This window comes from Diadema setosum, chromosome 19 (genome assembly GCF_964275005.1).
Source record: "Diadema setosum chromosome 19, eeDiaSeto1, whole genome shotgun sequence".
Taxonomy (NCBI): Eukaryota; Metazoa; Echinodermata; class Echinoidea; order Diadematoida; family Diadematidae; genus Diadema; species Diadema setosum.
Genome location: NC_092703.1, coordinates 10,748,650 through 10,769,214, shown reverse-complemented (window position 1 = coordinate 10,769,214; position 20,565 = coordinate 10,748,650). Strand labels below are relative to the sequence as shown.

The 20,565-nt window shown below is 38.8% G+C and overlaps 1 protein-coding gene across 1 annotated transcript; it reads right to left on the bottom strand.

Moving 5' to 3' along the window:
- Window positions 1-7,266: 7,266 nt before the first annotated feature.
- Window positions 7,267-12,018, bottom strand: LOC140243014 (galactose-3-O-sulfotransferase 3-like). The gene is made up of 3 exons (XM_072322754.1): window positions 11,953-12,018; window positions 9,372-9,532; window positions 7,267-8,398 (listed from the first exon to the last, which is right to left on the bottom strand). The coding sequence occupies exons 1-3, from the start codon at window positions 12,016-12,018 to the stop codon at window positions 7,414-7,416; spliced, it is 1,212 nt and encodes a 403-aa protein (XP_072178855.1). The 3' UTR covers window positions 7,267-7,413.
- Between the last annotated feature and the right edge of the window lie 8,547 nt (window positions 12,019-20,565).

The following is a 20,565-nucleotide window of genomic DNA, read 5'->3' as shown; positions in this document are numbered from 1 at the left end:
CTGTACATACAAAATAATCAGATCCTCTTGGCTTCAATAACATTATCAGGTCCCCATAGACCGTTTCATGACATACACATAGGTTACAGCAAGTCATAATTATGTATCAAAAGTAGCATAAAAAGATTGGTGATCGTTTGGTCCGAGATATATAGTATTTGGCAAGCAAGTGCAGGGGTGTAATGACAACAAATGCAACACGGCTGTTTGTTTTTAATGTTTTTGTGTTTTTTCCTAGTACATTGTAATGCTTTTCTAGATCTTCTGTCGATACCTTCTATGAAGGTGAACATTTCCCTGAGTGCAAATTATTTTCATCATCACTCGTCACCAGTGTACATACAGGAACTTGTAGAGTTAAAAACGTCATTTCAAACATCTTATCACCTCCGAAGTTCACGGGATCAAACATTATTGAAATATCCATCAGGGAAATCAAAAGTTACTCTTGGTGACAGGGCATTTTTGTATGCTGCACCAAAACTATGGAATAATCTCCCTTTGTAAGACAAGCAGTTACAATTAATGAGTTTAAAGGGGGTGGCTAGTACCTGGTTCCAGGTTAGCATGCCTGTACAGTGTCGGGGCGATCGTTAACGGGCTGTTAACGATCGCCCCGACACTGTACAGGCATGCTAACCTGGAAACATTGAACTGCACATTACTTGAATATGAGACCATTCTGAAGCAAATAATTTTCATACAACAATAGATATATATAGTGTACTCTTAAATGAATCCACAAGGATTGGAACAGTCATCCCCCAGCATTCCCACTGATCAGGTACTATAGCCATCCCCTTTAAGGTCAGGTTTAAAAGTCATCTCTTGAAGTAATGTATTCTATGTTTGAATTTCTTGTATGTATGTTATTTTGCAATGCGCAGTAGAGTATATTATTATAGTAGCTGCGCAATATAAATGTCCTTTATTGTTATTATTAATAGTGCATGACGCATCCAACACGCCATAAGTTCACAAGAACTCGCTCAAGTTGTTGACTTTCGACTAACGCACCACCAGTGCTCTCACTGGTTGGATATTTGTTAGCAGTCAGCCTTGGTTTTAACTTACCAAGAGCTAACGATTCTTAAAGAGATCCGATTTAACTCAGTCAGCCTGCAAATTGATGTCTCTGTGGAATGCTAGAAGCGATTACATAAATTGTATATCATTAATGGCAAGAACCGAAAAAAAAAAAATCCAATTGTCCGGTTTATCTATAAATGACTGAGTGAACAAACAAAAAGATTTGCGTCTCCTTACGTAATACTTCTTTCATTACATATGAATTATTTGAATGTACTGTATACATGCACATCCACTTCAAGGTTCACTTTGAACTTTGGCTATCTTGTTTTTTTTTTGTTTTGTTTTGTTTTGTTTTGTTTTTTGGGGTGGGGGTGGGGGTGGGGTTGGGTTGGGGGTTGGGGTTGGTGTGGGTTTCAATGGATTGTCCTGACAAGACCCGAGGAAATGTTCCGCCCTGCATATGAGCCTAGTCCATCCAATCCTTTTTTTTTTTTTTTTGTTCTTTTTTTTTGTTCTGAACTACTGAAATGCCTTCGCGATACCATGAAGCAGATGTCAGTGTGAATTTCTTACAAAAAAAAAAAAACCCGGAAAACAAAAGAAAAAATGCTTGCTCGTGTAGATGGTCGCTTTTTTTATGTGCACGTACATTTCCATGTACAATATGTGTTTATTTGGGGAGTTCAGAATTGCAACAGGCGCATGCAAGAAGGGCTTAACTACACCGTTGGTTATATAATCATATAAATTAAATAGTTAAATAGTTACACTGGAGGCACCTACAAAACTGTCCTCGCTGGTTCACTTTTGTCAATTGGTAATTGTTGTGTGTACACGTGCCACTATGCCAATTAGTGCGACAAAATTTCTTCGTTTTATTGATTTGGTGAATGTTCATGTATTAGAATACAGGAACGGTATTTACAAGCTAAACTATTTGTCTTAGAATAGCGTATTAATCATCGCATTAGTCAGTCCTGCACTAATCTATTTTATTTTATTTTTTTTTGGTTTTCAGTAAACTAATCAAAGAAAAGGAGGGGGCATTTCTCTTGTGCGACCATTTCTCCATGGCTATTTTTGTTAGTGTGCTTCAGATTCGATGCCACCTGAATCGGATATCAACATAGATATATGAACACTGGATGAGTGAATGACTAAATAAATGAATAAAGGAATAAAGGAATGAATGAATGGATGGATGAATGAATGAATGGATGGATGGATGAATGAATGAATGAATGGATGAATAAATAAACAAATAAAACGAATACATATATCAACGAGACATGAAAACTCGTCACATTGAGGACGAGTTAGGTGATACGCTTGTGGTCATCAGATGACAGTCATCTGTGATCGACAAAGAAAAGAATGTGATATAGGCACCTTGAAGTTATATTGAGCGTGCATGCGAAACCGTTTCTGTAACCACTCGGCCACGGGTCATCCACGGAAATGGTAAGACAAAAAAACAACAACAATGTATAGATATAACAGGGGGAAAGTCAATGCCCACTCAACTAACGTGGCCGTGTGAACATCTATTGCATTGCTAGACGGAAAAGCGGCCTTGTAACGACTGAGGTCGCTATGCCATTTCTGGCAACTTGGGAAAAATACGTCCCGCAGACATAAAACCTATAATCGGGTGGTTTTGATACCTTGCCTTTAATCACAATTTTCAATGTAATGACGTCATCAAATTACAAAACAATGACATCGTCTTGAAAGACAATTGTTCAAAGTACAACACCTCAGTCGTCGTCATTACATACTATGATCGCTTTGACAAAGTCAACCTGCAAAATTTGCTGCAGTCGAAGCAATGTGGTCTCCAACACACAAAAAAGAGGGATATGGCGTGTGTGTGTGTCTCTGTGTGTGTATAGGTGCGTTTATATACGAACGTGATTTCTACATGGACGAATATGTAATACAAAATTGAAGAAAAAAAAATAGTAAAGTATCTAAATATTTTGTTTCGTGATCTTGTGGGGTTCGAACCCGCAACCTCACGTCTCTGAGAAGTCGCCTTTAACCACTCGGCCACACGTCTCGACGGGAAAATATGGGGAACGTTATGGACTTGAAAGACAGTTGTTCAATGTATAACACATTCATCGTACGTTGTCAGTTTGCTACTGACACGACAAACTACCACATGAAGATGAGGCAGGTATTAGTACCTGTATGAAATTATTATAGGCATGGTTATCAAATTGCCCTAAAATTTCCTTATAATTGCCTTATTTTTACACACAGTTATGCTATCCCTTTAAACTCGTCACAGTTTAATTAGAATCATTAACATCATACATTAGTACCTTATTCAGTTCCATAGCTGATCACGTTTGCTAATCAATTAAGATTAATTGTCTAGAATGTGTTATATGGCCAACCTGTATACACACGTATATACACACACACAATGCTAAATGTATGTATCAAACATCTGTAACACAACTTTGAACTAACTGTAGGAATTATCGCTGCACTTTAATATCATCCATACTTTTTATCACTATCTGAAACTCCACAAAAACCACTAAATGACAAATAATCATCAATACAGAAGACTGAATACCTTTTTAAAAATGTATAGCTTGTTACATGTATAAATCAGCACAAAGTAACCACGACTACATTGTGTTACTGAATTGATATGAACAAATTTCACTTTGATAAATATACTATATCAGTTTGAAAAGCCCAGCCTGCAAAATTTTGCAGCAGTCGAAGTAATGCAGTCTCCAACGCAAAACAAAGGTATACTGTGTGAGTGTGTGCGTATAGGTGTGTTTACATGCAAACGTGATTTCTACATGGACGAAGGTGTAGTACTCCATTGAAGAAAAAAAGTAAAAAAAAAATTATTTTCTTTCGTGCTCTTGTGAGGATCGAACCCGTACGTGTGCAACCTCACGTTTCTAAGACGACGCCTCTAACCACTCGGCCATACGTCTCGACGAGAAAAGTAGAGGAACGTAAACTTATGTACGTGAAAGATGAATCAGGAATCGTTTGGTCCGCATTCCATTCTCATTTTCAGTTTTAAACTGCAAAATTGTCAACCTCATGAGAAGATTTCAAAGAACAAAATGCATGATTACTGCAGCTTATTGTCTCAGCTACAACATACTTAAATTTCAGAGGAAATGAAGCAAAATCAGCTGAGATAAAGGTGCTTAAACGTTGTCAAGTCAATGGATGGTTTTAAAAAAAATCACCTCCCATAGACATAACACGTAAACTTGTCCGATTTTGCATCTTTACTTTCAATCACAATTTAAAGTATGATGACGTCATCAAATTTCAAAACCATGACATAGACTTGAAAGGCAAATGTTTAAAGTACAACATATGTGAATTTGGGATAATATTGAGCTTAAACAACAGAGATACGAGCAAATGAATGTCAGAAACAGTACCTCAAAAAAATCAATTCCACTTTTTTTATTTAAAATGACGATATGATGACGTCATCGCGTTTTCCTGGCAATATTGATACTAGCAATGTTATTTACAATTCACATACTTTTGTAATATGCAATAGAAATATAGGGTCAACGGACGATTTAAAGAGCTATGGCTAAATAAACAAAGACATGTTTTTTCACTATATTTGCAGAAAGACGCGCACGTGGAATTTCAACTTTGACGCCAGTGCATTCCTTTGTTATAGGTCGAAATCGATCGAAAATCAATGGATGTTGTTACTCAAAGTATCAGGAATCCAAATCAGTCAAAAAAATTGCATTTTCATGTTGCTTACGCCCTCTGCGCGCGAAATTGCGCGGACGGACGCGCACGCGAGAAAATGTTTGAAACGCTTAAAATTGTCTGAAACTTCGAGATTTCCCATTGGGAAGTCGTTTTGAGCCTTTTAAAATTTTGACGCGCGCGTACGCGCGCGTAATGAAGACCTGGGTAACTAGCGTTAAAAGGTAAGATAGAGCGTGACCTGAACTTCATGTCCACCGAAAATGATACAGAAATGACATCTAGTTATGAAGTTATGATCGATCATGTGACAAGGTCCGAAAATCACAAAATGGCGCCTAGATGACGTCATAGATATGTTACTGTCATGAAAACCTTATTGTGGCTAGATATTGTTATGAGACATGTTGACTGAAAATTTCATGTCATTCCGTAATGTCATTGTTGAGATATTGACGACACAAAATTGTCCAGAAAGAAAGAAGAATAAAAAAAAAATAAAGAGAGATTTTGACAATCACAATAGGTGATACGCTGATAGCGTATCACCTAATGAGGTGATTGTCAAACAAATATGTGTTTACACGGCTGAAAGAATAAATACATTAACAAATAGTCAAGACAACAATTTGCACAAAAAGGAAACAGAAGAGAGTATCACGACAGGAAATAAATGTGATACAGGAATCTATACTTTGGTCATACATTGTATTGTTATTTTAGCAGACACTCTGGTATGTTACCACGTGAGGTGAGTTTTGTCTCAACAGTTCAAACCGGAGTCATCACGTGTGACGTCACCAGCCTTGCCAGTTTCCAGTCGTAGAGATTTGACATGCTGAACTTACACTGTACATATCAATATCTTCGAGAACTCGTTAAAGTGAAGCATTCTTCTCTGAAATTCTCTTCGCTTGCAGTGGAAGAAGGAAACAAGAGAGTAAATGCACATGGTATACAAATCATGTTCATTTTGCCAACATACACAAGACTAGCGCGACAGTTTCAATTAGCGCGCGAAGTATTAAGAACTGCGAAGTACGAGAATAGCAGCAGCAAAGCGATAAAAATGGTTCTTTGAGCACTGACCAATGATTGACCTTTAATCCTACGTATATACACACGTGATACTTTCGAATTCAGTTCACACCCTTACACACACACACACACACACACACACACACACGAACACACAAACACACACACACACACACACACACACACACAAACAAACAAACAAACAACCATACTGTAATTTTGGCGAACCTCATTTTTCTTATTTCAAGTTAATTTTGAGTTGCCATTGACCATGACCTTTGAATTTTAATCCTCACAATTTCCGGCAACTAGACTGTAATTAGGCATAATTCCGTGTCTTCATTTTTTTCTTTTTCCTTCTTCTTTTTTCTTATCCTATTACCAGATAGCACAGCCACTGGACAGTCCCTGATGCACAAATGGCTGGAACTGATAGTAGAGAAATAACCCAAAGAGATGCTACCCCTATTAAATCTCTTCATCTTAACCAAAGTAGAGTGACTTTCGACCTTTGACCTTCCACCAATAGATTGCTCTGGAAATGACTGTCAAATCATCTTTACCCTGTTTTCCAATGTACATCACAACTGGACTTTACTATAAGAAGTAATGGCTGGCAGTGAGGTCTTTCCTCCTTTTTTTTTTAGGGGGGGGGGGGCAGTAGTATATGATATTTGATCTTGACTTTGATCTGTAATCACAATCATTTCCCAAAATTTCTACTAATTTCTAGCCTTCTAATATATTACGATGGACACTCCGACAGGAAGTTATAGCTGAAAAGGCTAATAATTTATTTGCCAAGGTTAAGTGATCTTTGACATTCATAGATTGTGACCTTTGACCCTTATGTATTGGTTGCCCAAGATCTGACTGAGGCATCCACACTTAATGTATTATTCTTGTGCAAGATACCTAAGCATATTATGTGGTTTTCTAAAATCGCAAAAGCGTGCTGTGGGACAGAAGGACTTACGGACTAAAGGGCAATTCAAGTACTTAAGATTGATGGCTAAATACATTATCGGTAATAAATGCCTTGAATGAGGGAGAATAGAGTGATAGATAAATTGACGGTGGAACAAATAAATAAATAAATAATTTGAATAAAATTAATCTTTAACGCGTGCAGCATCATCAGAATGAATATCATCCCAAAAATTAAACTTGTCATGTATTTAGCTTATACGTAATGAAATAAAACAACAACAACAACAACATAGTTTATGTACCCACACTGGGAATTGTCTGGATTATCTGAGTGACAGAATTCTATAAGTCACCTGAATTCAGTGAGGTTTCCTGGAAAAATAAGAAAGAAAGAACGAAACAAACGCACGAACGAACATATTGAGGTATTTTCCGAAAGCAGTAGAAAAAACAAAGCGTGAAAGAAAAAAAAAAAACAAAGTGGGCTATGCATGGTCACAAATGTAACTACACTGATAGCTCGTGAAATTACGGTGCAAAAAGTACTGGAGGGACGGAACCCAGCGGATGCCGTGTTTGAGACTGTCATGGATATTGGCTCAGCCATGTAGGGATGGTTTTAGTGACAGAGAATTAGTTACTGTTTAAAAGGCGAAATGTCAAAAAGAGCTCCCTGGCAAAGGGAGTATATCATTTCCGTTTGGGAGGAATGTTCATCTTGTCGGCCATGGCAAGAACAACGTGTCTGTGACTTTTCACTTGTTCCTTGGTCACGTTCTTCAAACGTTTCCTGAATTCGCTCAGCTCGTCCTCGAATGTTGGCCCGTACTCGGCGATGCGCCGCCACAACGTCCTATTGAAATGATCGTACAACTGCACGTCCGCGGCATTCCAGCGGCGGATCTTCCGTCGCATCGCCCTTGTCGCAGTAAACGCCTGCGTGGTGTTGTGCACCATCTTGCGGACGTAGAAAATGTCCGCGGTGTCCCAGCAGAGGACCTTCCGCATGAGTATGAGCGACTCGTCGAAATGCTCGGTGATCAGCACGAGGTCCATCTCCTCGTCGAGACGTGCGATGGCGGCGTCAACCGCGTCCGGGTCGTCGGAAAAATCCGTGTTCAGGCCGAGGTCAAAGAACTGTTGATTGTGGATGACGTGACGCAGAGGATGATCCTCGAGAAGCTTGAAATTCTTCTCTGGATCATTCAGGAACTCCTCCAGGACGTTCTTGTACCTCCGACCATCTCTGTCGAATTTGCGGCGGAGCCTTTCGTCGAAATGGAAGAAGACGAAGGCAGAGACGAACTGCGAGGCCGGATCACGGAGGACGGTCACGTACTTGGCATCGGGCACCACCGCGTCCATTTCCAGACGGTTGTACCGCGCGTGGCTAGAGAAGATGTTCACGCTCACCCTCCCCTCCTCCCCATCGCCTACCGACTGAGGCGTGTTGGCCATCATGTCTCGGTGGAAGAGCTTGGTGCGATGCATATAGGGCTGACGGTCCTGCGGAATGGCTACGGAGAGGTTGTTCCGCACCGCAAAATTATCGAAGATGCTAGCTGCGGTGGTGCTGGCCGTCTTGTGGGTCTTGATGAAAACGATGTTCTGCTGTGGCTTGCACGCTGTAGCCTTTGGCGGGGCCAATTTAAACGAGTCTCCATTTGTGAGTAATCTAACGCAATGTAGGAAACAAAAACAAAAATAATTTGATTATTAATTTGATTAAAGTTAATCATATTAAAGTGCAATTCCATACCAAATTCAGTCATATTTTTAAGACGATGAAAAAAAAATCAAACTTGGATATAAGTAATGGGATTTTTCAGGAATTGTTCTCACAGCAGGGTGGTATACCATTGGTTAAATTAGAAGAGGTAAAGGTGTCATGAATCTAAACCCTCTAATTAGTTGCGCACAAAAAATATACAAAATATGAACGATTATAATCTTATTCTGTAATTCTGAACGTCTCCCATCCATCCCCATTCCCCCCCCCCAAAAAAAAAGAAGAAATCATCATTGCTATTCAATCATATATGAAAACCAATATATATATCTGTATATATATATATATATATATATATATATATATATATATATATATATATATAATGCAATTGGAACAAGTCGATGATGTAGACATCATCTTTGGTATGGAATAATTTAGTACGGCAACGTGTGTGTGTTTGTGTGTAGACAAAACATGAACAAGATTTGTGTATTCCCACCATAATAAAGTGATACGAGTCAACTTTGAGTCGCAACCATTTCCCTAAGTCTTTCAAGACTTAAATGACAAGTTCACTCAAATAGCACTATAATGTGTGTGGATTGGGTGAATGCAGCAATATTAGTAGAACACATCAGTGAAAGTTTGAGGAAAATTAGACAGTCAAAAGAATATTTACGACTATAAGACACTTGTAAATAATCAATCACATCGCAACAGTCTCTTCCTGCCATAACGGAATTATCACTACCACTACTGGTATGCCCCGCCTACATGAACTCACTATTACTGATGACAATGATCAAGGATGATGATAACAATATAATTACAACGAAATAATTGAAAATGAAAATTATAATTCATACAAACTTGGGCTAAAACGAAAGTCAATCTACAAGTAACATTGAGAAGTTACCTCGTTCCGCCGCCAATAATTGGTGACAGAATGCCATTCTCTGAGTCGTTCCTGATGTCGATGACGAATCCGAGGAGGATGATGACCACCAGTCCGATGATGACGCCGTAAGCTAAATATGCTTTAGAAGCCATGTTGTTTGCCCTCTGCGTCAAAAGGTCCTGAAAGACAAGTGACGAAGTACACCGGATTTTTGTGGACGGATGGTTCATTTCAGAACAGATTGTCTATCAGGCAACGTGTGACCATGAATGAAAGTAGGATAAGAACTTCGCGTACCTCGCGTACCTCGAAGTATCTCTGGATATATCTCCATTTCTTCGTCTCCTGTTTTAATATCCCCCTCCCCACATTGAACAGTGGTAATTATGGTACCCCATATCCAACGATTTCTTCTCATGTAAATAGCTCTTCACATCAAACATTCAGAAATATTTCATGTCAATATGCTCAAATGTTATTAATGATTGATTTGTGTTCATATTGGATTGACACGTCATAGGAAAACTTACAATAAATGCCCCACTTTAGTTAAATGTCGTTGACTTTTGAGCTTGACCTTTAACCTGCGTATTTACTGAAATCATTTCAGCGAAATACTAACTGCTTATTAATTTCTACCCGTCAAACCAAATTGATTAATCGCTTAACATTTTCACCTGAACATTTAACCTCTGTTCCTGAGGTTTTACTTAATTCAATTTGACAATCTAATGTATATATCTCGGTCAGGAAAAAAGAAAATTGCTTGTGCAGATTCTCTGAATCACAAACATGAAGTGGGTGGGATGGCAGTACAAACGAAAGGGCGGGTAATCCATATTGATAATGCCTCCAGCAGTTTCGAAACGGAGGCATAAAACGAGATGAAAAAAAAAAAATCCGTGATTATTATCATCTCATTCAAATAGTTCCAGGTTATTCTATTTGTAGACCCAATAAGAAGTAGAAGTCAACAGTTTACATGGATCATTAGATGTCAGCGGTGGGGTCGTGGTTAATGAACGAGTGCACAATATTACGCAGTTATCTCCATCCCCAAAGTCCCAAAACTTCCCTGCGGGTAAAATGGTATAAGGGAGGAGGGGGTTAATACTCTGGGACCAGAGATGATTATCATTGTGAAATTGTCTGATTGAGATGTCCGAGAGCGCAATGAAATGTGGAGTACGTTGCTGTAAGAGATAAGCGATCACTGTCCATGAACATTTTGTTTGTCTTTTTTTTTTATTCGAATTAAATGTGAAATCTTAACAGTGACATCACTGCAAAAGCGGGCCATGCAGTCATGATCATTAAAAGTGTGTAATATTGTATTATTATATTCCCAAATTTGACATTTTATATGTTCATCCTCAACTATGTAATGAATGGGAAGAGACAACGGTTCCACGTTTCCGATTCCACATCCACATCACAAAAATGAGATCAGCGCTTTACGTTTGAGGCATCTGGACAAGGGGCATCTATGGATTTGTGTGCCAGCGCACCCGAATGTTTGCGTTCCCCTATACAAACAAATAAATCGTAACAAACCAAGACTAGCAGAAATAAAACAAAAATAATAAAATATCCCTTTCTCCTGCTCATTGACTGACAAGCAACTTGCTCATTGATAGTAGATTTAATTCCAAATAGGAGGCCAGTTCCGCATCAATCATTCGGGCGACGAGCATCCCCACTATCGAAAAGCATTCCTCATACATTATGGATAACTTACTCAAACGCAATGCCGCATTAAAATGAGAAAAATCGGCAAAGACATCTGGAAAGATCATAAGTTCGAGTAATTCGGGTCACCAAGAGTGTAGTTAAATTGTTTTTGAAAGGTTGTTTTGCCTAGTTGCTAACGTCGGAATCGCTATAATTTTCCTTGTTTCAACAATTGTAACCTGCTTTGCACGATTGTGACGCTGGAGTCGTGCAATAACCAGTTAGCACATGGTGTGGACATGTTGGACGGGTGTTGGAGTTCTATATCAGAGAGAAATGTAGAAGGAAGGAAGCTACGTGATCTGAAACAGACAGCTCTCGCCATATATTACAATTAAAGGCGTTTACAAAAGGTATGGGCACAAGACCACTGAGTTTGCCCCTGGTCCGAAATAGTGTGACTGCGTAAGGAAGCAGAGGCATCGCGCTCGACTGCGCTCTGTAGTGGACTTGCTCTAACTCCGTGATCGTTTCTGGGCCGGCGCTGCGTTTTCAAAGGGAAGGGGGCAGTTTGCATTTCTGCAGGTGCCACTTCCGGGTTTCATCGGCTGACAAGTGTATTCCTACTGATATGCAAAAATAACCCGAAACGTATACTGCTTCGATATATTACATTGGACTACATGCAGATAAATGAGGTGACTGGTGGTGGATCTGCTTCTAACATAAACATGCACTATCCTGCATAATAATTCAGCAGCTGCAACGTAACCGTCTTTATTTCCTCTGCAGTGGCAAAGCTTCCGAGTATTCTTTTCCTATGTTTTCATGTGCTTTTGTTGCAACGCTGCGCCATTAATTATCGATGAAGTTCCTGCTGACGCATACCGGAGGCGCCAAATCTAGAGAGTATCACTAACATACTCACCTTCGACAAGTCCGCTTCTGAATAACCAGGTGGTCTTGCTGGCAGACTTGCTTTCATACTCCCCATCTCTTGCCTCGAATTTTGATTTGTGAAAAAAAAAAATCCTCTCCAAATAATCTCACACCTTTATCTCGGTGTCTCCAAGTTACATTTACAGCGAGAGGATTGATGTTTGATTATTTTCACTAAACTTCTACCTGATTGGTTAGTCCGTCTGTTCCTGATGTGTTTCGGATCCTTCGATATCTGTACCAACCAAATCCAGATATCTGAAGGGCATAACACGACTCTCTAAGTGGCAGTGACAGGCGACTGTTTTCAACCTCCCGGACAAGCCCCCATTTTCCAGCATGAGCCACTCACGTAACATTTGGAAACATTTGGAAGCGGCAATGGTCAGTCCCTATGTTCTCAGATCCCCATACACACACACACATACACACACACACACGAAAACACACGTAAAAATAAATCTTATACCAATATCTTCTTTTATGTAAAGCTTTAGTTGATTCTTAATCAGAATACAACACGCCAAGTCCCATCCTTTAAAGGAGGTAGCACAGTTATATGAGGAGAAATAGATTAGACAACTATGTCTCGATGGTTGGAAATGGACAGACATCAGTCTTATCGCTCTGTTTACCCAACTAAACACGTTTTATATATTTTCTCTTTTTTGTCAAAAGAAAATGTTACAGGGTATAATTATAAAGCATTTCCACTGAAATATTGAAGACCCTTTTGCGATGGCACTTAGGTCTATGAAGATCAATTTTAAAATTTGGCATCTTGGTTGCTAACAAGTCTTAGACGGCCAGTCAACGACCACTGTTTTACGCTCGCTGCAACAGCCGTCCGTGCCATTTTCTAAGAAAAAAAAAAAGTATAGCATCGTTTTGACAATATTGCGGTCAGCATGTCTGTCTGCTATAGATAGCGGGCAACGGTCGGCCTTGAACTACACGTAACAGTGCACTTCAATGCTCAACCCATGTCGTCTCCACGACGGAATACGATCACTGCCAAGACTGGTCATGCAAGAAACGTCCACGCTTCAGTGAAAAATGGCAGCCTATACGGTGGCGCTGCTTGCTCCGTGGGGAATTTACGCCCGATGTAGCATGTTCCTGGTCTCAAGATCTGTTTATTCATGCCACACTGAGGATGCTATATGGACTGCATGATATCACAACCTCGGTCATTCATCAAAAATTCATTATGTGTTTCCTGTTTGGCGTCCAATAGGTCAATTTGCCAATGTATTCAACTTCATCGTAATGGTTCTTGATGCAACTATCAGCAAGCTATTCAGCTTACCTATTCGTAGGTAAAACACATGCAAATACCTGAATTCAACTTTGCGTGTGTCTATTGTTCCTAAATATTGGGCAAGTCTACTGTCAGAAGCCTTTGATTTGAAAACAGACATACACGCGAATATAATAGTAAACGAGTCTGGACATCTATTTTCACTTCAAATCTTGTTTCTTATTAGTTTTTATATGTTTACATCAATTTAATCATGTTCATTCATTCTTACAAATAAAATGGTATATTAACATTTCAACTGTTGTCACTGCTCCAACCTTTTGTTAAATGTTAAATTTAACCCTCAAAATGTTAGAGTACCATTTCCAACATGATAAATCCAACATTTTGAGTGTTCGATATAACATTTACAATAAGGCTGGAGGAGTGACAACAGGGATTTTAAAATGTTGATTTCAACATTTCACTTTTAGAGTACTCATGTCCGTTTTGTTGAAACTCCAAAAAGCTTCATATTGCTTATGCTGTGGTTTTTTACTCCTCTGTCTTCAGTTAATGTACATGAAGATTTCATGGAGGCATCAGACCTCATCAATCACAGCTGACGTATTATCAAACTGACATGTAGTCACTTTTATGACTTTGTTTCCGAGTATTTTCATAGTGTCACTGATGTACAAAAGCCCGGAAAATTGCACTGTATTGACAGGTGTGAGACCTCCGCTTCACGACTATCAGCGAGGCATAAAATAACACGCTATCTCCATTCTGTGGTCTCTGGAATTAACCGTTCGCCTGACACGTTAGACGGAAGATGCAATTGAAACCCACTCAACTTCCCTGTTTGTGCGCGATCTCGCTCTGAACAATAGAAAAATCATACTGTCTGAGGAAAGAACTCATCATCCTTGAGGATTCCGGTCGTCTCGTGAAAACGTTGAACTTTTATCGTGTCATCCAAACCATGTTTAAGTTGGCTTTGCTTAACAGAGAAGATCACACATCAACATGTGACGCAAAATATTATAGTTCAAAGTTTTCAAGTTCTACAAAATGTCTCACATTTTTGTTTTTGTTTTTGAGTAACAATACACACAGAATAACCTACAAACCATGATTTTCGGTAGACAGGTTTGTACTTGATTGTCGATTTAAACATAGCTTTTAAGATATTGATGTGAACAAAGCACATGTAAACGGAGTTTAAATGTGATGGCATTGCATTACCTCGCCTAATTTACATAATTTAGTAGCGACCATCACTGCAGAGTATACTTATACAAAAATGTGAACTTTGACCATTCTGTTTGTGTCACATGTATCACCGCATTCCAATATTACTGAGATGCATGCTACATAATTTTTACGGATCTTTGCTTTTAAGAATATTCAAACAGGCCATGGCAATATAAATATTCCTCTCTGAATAGATGACGACTTAGCCCCCCCCCCCCCCAAAAAAAAAAGAGTAAATGGCTGTGTCGTAAGAGCTATCAATCAAGACAAAATATCGTGTAAGCAGTGACAAATCATTCTCTCTTGAATTAATTCTTTGCATCCGTGTTTTACCATGTTCTAGAAAAGGTAAGTTTCCGAAATACCGGTATCATTGTGTATACCCCATACTCGTAACAATTCAAACGGTTATGGTGTGTTGGATTCAGGATGTCTGCACTTTGATATGTTTTTTCCTTCTTTCTTTCTTTTTTCTCCAGGAATCCCCAGTTTCCTCTACAAAGCCACACGGTGCACTGCCATACCGTTCCTTCTCGTATCTTCCAACAATTCTTGTTTACGAGCGTGATAACTATCACGCCGAATTGCAAATTTCAGTAGCCATAATCCAAGTAGTCATGGCAACCGGTAGTGCCATTTTCATTTCTGTTTGCAACACCGACTTGACTTGTTCCTCGCTCGCACAGATACCCCTAAAAATTTCGCGTATGCGTAGTGAAGGCGTGTGTGCGTGTTTGTGATCTACCGTTCGTATATAATTTGCATGATTATTTGAGATGATTATCTTGCACAGAGAAGCTTTGAGACTGACAGTAAATTGAGCAAAATTAAGGAATATGCGCGTGAAAATGTAAGCTTAAATTAGAGAAATGATAGATTATATAACTTTTGAATATCAATCTATCATCTTACGTTGCATGTGTGCTTTGTTGTATCAGTCCCCTGATCGATCAGGAACATGAATTGCATGTGTGACTGTGCAGCCAGTTTAAGGGAAACCAAAGCCTAACTATAAATTTGGATTGAGTGAGAGCAGCAAATTTAATAGAACACATCAGTGGAAGTTTGAGAAAAATCAGACAATCGATTCATTATAAGGTATTAATTTTCAAAATTTCGGTGTGGTTACTGTTGAATGACATTACTACAGATCGTGGTATAAGAAATCACTTTGAACAATATAATGAAAATGATTAAGGAAATCCACAAAAATTTCACTTTTCATGAAACATGCACATTCCATTGACTTGTTACTGACATAATGTTCATATCATTCCCTCCGCTTTCTGAAAGAGTTAAGTCAAGTGCTCTTTTAATATGCTAGAAAAGTTCAAATATTTTTAATTTCTTCATATTTTCTTTATAAAGTCGGGCAAAATGAGGTCATGAGCAGTCTCCTTATCCAGCAATGACGGCACGGAAACTTTAATAAGAATTAATAACTTTCGAATCGATTGTGTGTGTGTGTGTGTGCGCGCGCGCGCGTGCGATCAAACATTTGCATTCTAAAAACTTCAAGATTTTATTTAATTTTGAGGTTAACGAACGTGGAGAAGCGTCACTTTCATAATCCAAGTTCGCTCATAATTGGACAGAAATGTAAGCTTTTATGCTGTTACTATTTCACATAATAGTAATTATCTTCCTCTCTGTAAGTCCTCTTTGGTCTATAAAAAATGAACAAAAAAGTTTGTCGTCTTCAGATCTTTTCACGTCTGATCAGGAATAAACTCAAACTCATCCAAACGCTGTCTAGGTACAACATTGATACTATTTACAAAATGATGAGCCGACAAGGTTATACAGAAGTACTTGGCCACATTGACAAAAACTATACGGAAACTCCAATGATGTATAATGGGGTCAAACAGTTAGCCACAGAGTAAGCAAAGCATTGTTGATGCGTGTTTTGGGGTATAGAGTAGAAAACAATGTATTAAGGAATAGCTGTGCAAGTCTGCTTTGTGTAAGGACGAATTGTGCTTCAATGTGAAATGTACTATTGTATACTGTGATAATCATGTGCGAAGTTGAATTAGAGGTGCAATAAGGAGTTACAGCGCAGTTTTAATCGTTACTGTTGACTAAACTACTGGTGCTGAAGAAAACTGAAAAAAATATATGAAATTGTCACTGTGATTTGAACAGGAGGAATGAAATTAAAAGCCACTTACGCTCTAAGTAAACACAAGACACAATAACATGGCTGCCTTGTCACTTCAACAAAATCTCATTTCAGCATGCTGCTTATTTTATTCTGCCGACTTTTCTTGCATACATGACGTAGCATAAATTATCAGACGTTATTACACCACAGTCACACCATGCTGTACCATGGGCATTTTTCTATTAGGCCCTACTTCGTTACATTCGCTTTTTGCAGGAAGATACAAGATGATGACTGAAGATACAGACAACTCTGATTGTCAACTACAAGGACACATACAATATCTCGAGAGATGCTTGTGCGAGGGTACAAAACGTTCTATGGAAGTGGTCGGAAAACGCACAGGTAATCCTTTATAGTATAAGAGTTCATTTCTTTAGCGTGACAGCTCGTCTCACGCGATCATCACAAGAAAATGATACCATAAGTTACTTGAGAAGAACAGCATGGAGAAGCAGAGCAGAGAAAGAGCAAATACAGCTACACGGTCCGTCGATGTTCCTAGGCGCATTCGGCTACGATAGATGAGAGAGGGTGAGACATCTCGATGGGTGCACCACATATTTTGGTGCAGCACAAATTTTGCCACAAAAACCATGTAGATTTCATGTAAGACTGCACCATGATCATCCAGGATTTAACCCAGGTCATGGTGTAATTAAACGGGTAATCGCTATTTAATTAACATAATACTCTTAAGTCCCGAATTCACGAAGGTGGTACAAATGGAACCACGGTTTAAACCATGGACAAAAACCGCGGAGCGCCAAGTGTCGCATGGAATATTTCGCTACGAAATCAGTCATTTCGTCGATGAATATTATTTTGTAACTAAATGAACATTTCGTCTACGAAATGGTCATGTTGTCGACGAAATGACCAATATCGTAACGAAATATTTCGTGCGACACTTGGCGCTCCATGGTTTTTGTCCATGGTTTAAACCATGGTTTCATTTGTACCACCTTCGTGAATTCGGGCCTAAAAGTGCAATTTGGCCAAAGGGGCATGGTATTCTGTCGACTATCGATATCAAGTGCGCACAAGGACCATCGTTTTTCAACGCAAAAGAATCTTTATGAAAGCTATATATGTAATCATTTACGCATCTACTAGTCGCATTCGTCACTGAAGGAATCGGAGAAACACTTATTTGAAACTGATTTTCACAGAAATGCGTAGATTAAAGTTAAGGCCGTACACAAGTAGTTTCAGTTGACCCATCTTAAGAATTCACACGGCATATCACAATACAGTAATAGAGGAAATCCCAACGAACGACGCTATGACAACCAAATCTTGACAGACAAATCTTTAGTAAACACAAGCGTACAGACATACGAAAGAAAGCATACACACGCAGACAAATCAAGCGTAGACACGTCCAAGTTTCGCAGGCAGAATGGAAGATAAAGCGTTAAGTCTAAACATTGCAGTGCTAAGCTTTAATACTGTAGACATCCAAGGTTTTTCGTCTGACACAGAGAGTCAAGAGTTAATAATAAAACTTATCATTTTTTTTCTACCCATCTGTATTTACTTAATGTTCTGCAAGTATGGGGTCAAGAATGCACTGAACTTGAACGTGGGGAGCAGTGCGTGCGTCCCGATTGTATATGTGTGAACAAGAAAAATCAAGCAAAAGATACTTCAATCATGAATGATGAACAACGCGACTGCTTTGTACACACAAAATTCAATAACACTATCATAGAAATTTAAAGAAAGTTCGTCGTTCTCGTATGGAAAGGATAGATAGATTTACGACAGGGCATATCTACGTTGATTCACACATTTAGCATTGAATGCTGTCATGATAAAAGCGATCAGTAACTCGGCGGCTCAGCCACCTTTAAACATTCCAACGTGGCTTCAAGTCAGAAGAGAAAAATGTAAAGTCACTTAAAATACAAATTTCAGATGATTCATATAATTACACGTAAAAGCATAATTCAATGGAAAATAAATACGCGGTGACAAAGAAAACTAGAAATGTCGCTATGACGAATGGTATGCCGCCGCCATAATGCATGATTCTCCTAATCGGTCTATAGTACATCTTGACAATGTGTGAGGACAAAGTTAAAATGACATGTTTGTCACAAATGTGTTGAATGTTGCCTTTCCTCGAAGTATAGGTTTAATAAATGAATGGTTATATTTTCTAAGAGAGCATGTATTTAGGGATTTGAGGACTTTTACTTGAGTTTATAGTAAATGAGGGAAAAAGTGAAATTTTGAAGAGTTGACCTTGACCTTTCAAGCATGACCTTTAACCCCATGACCCTAAATTCCCTTGATAATCACTGTCATTCAGAACATACATATTATGTACTATGTTCCATGAAGATACCTTGAACCATTTCCGAGATATGGAGGAAAAAAACTGAAATTTTAACGTTTTCACTTGACCTTTGATTTTTGACCTCATGACCTGAAACTCTCACCAGAAAATCTTTATTGGGTAGTATTGTACATGGGTACACTAAGTTTCAAGAAAATACCTTTATTGCATCGCAGAGATATGGAGAAAGTAGTGAAATTTAGAGCATTTGACGTTGACCTTTGATCTTCAGCATCTGCACGCCAAAGTAACTGTTGATAGGCACAACTTCATCCCCTCATACATATGCATGCAAAGTTTCATTGGGATACCTCAAACGGTTTTAGTTACGCTGTCCACAAAATTGATTACGAACGGAAGGACGGACGGACGGACGGACGAACGAACGGAGGGGCGGATACCCCGAAAGCATAATGTCTCCGGCACCACTTCGTGGCGGAGGCATTAAAAAAACAAAAACCAAAAAAAAAAAAAAACAGTAAAAGAAATTTATCATAGACATCCATGCACCAAAAGTCGACTTTGCACAGTTGTACACACGTATTTTGATTTTACTCTTTGACGAAAAAAGCAGTCGGAAGAACCCGGCTTATTTAACCAATACCGTTAAGACAGGAACAAAATGCCCAGTTTTCTACATAAAAATTCACGTGGCTCCTAAAAATAGTTAAATAGTTAAAATACTACGAAGTCCATTTAAATAAAATATGAAGAAACGCATGGTATACATTGTGCAAATAAACAGTACATCTATAACATGTAACCAGTATCTATTATCCCATCACATTAGTGTTTGATTTCTTTGACAAATACATAATAAAATATGATCACATTGGCCCGAATTCACGAAGGTGGTTCAAATGGAACCATGGTCTAAACCATGGACAAAAACCATGGAGCGCCAAGACCCTTTAGTGTCGCATGGAATATTTCGCTACGAAATCGGTTATTTCGTCAATGAAATGATTATTTTGTAACGAAATGACATTTTGTAACTAAATGAACATTTCGTCCACGAAATGATAATTTCGTTAACGAAACGGTCACTTTGTCGACGAAATGACCAATTTCGTAACGAAATATTTCGTGCGACACTTGGCGCTCCATGGTTTTTGTCCACGGTTTAAACCATGGTTTCATTTGTACCACCTTCGTGAATTCGGGCCATTGAGTTTATATAGGCGCCTACATTGTTTCTGATCGCTACGTTTGCAATCAATCATGTACGTTTTATAACAATCATGTACGTTTATATCGTCTATACGCCCTTGAAATGACGGGGGGTTCCCCTGCAAGCACAAACGGTTGAATGATCGCTGCAATGAACTCACTTATGCACCATCCACTATGTCTGTTTCTGACATGATACATGGGGACGATACGCGAAAAATATTCCACAGGCTAAAGGTACGATACATACGTTACACACTCACTAACAATTTAACAAGCACTTTGGCATGAGCACGGCCTCTCTACAAACGCGGATTTTAAAGTCTTTCAAGGGCGCATCACGATATTGTAAAAATAGCATGTACTGGTCATTTTCTTTTTCTTTTTTTTCTTGCTCAAAAAAAGCAAAGAAAGTTGACCTTGC

Coding starts and splice junctions, on each gene's coding strand:
- LOC140243014 (XM_072322754.1), bottom strand. CDS start 12,018: ATGGGGAGTATGAAAGCAAGTCTGCCAGCAAGACCACCTGGTTATTCA. Junction 9,533..11,952: donor CAGAAGCGGACTTGTCGAAG/GTGAGTATGTTA, acceptor CTTGTCTTTCAG/GACCTTTTGACGCAGAGGGC. Junction 8,399..9,371: donor ATTATTGGCGGCGGAACGAG/GTAACTTCTCAA, acceptor ACATTGCGTTAG/ATTACTCACAAATGGAGACT.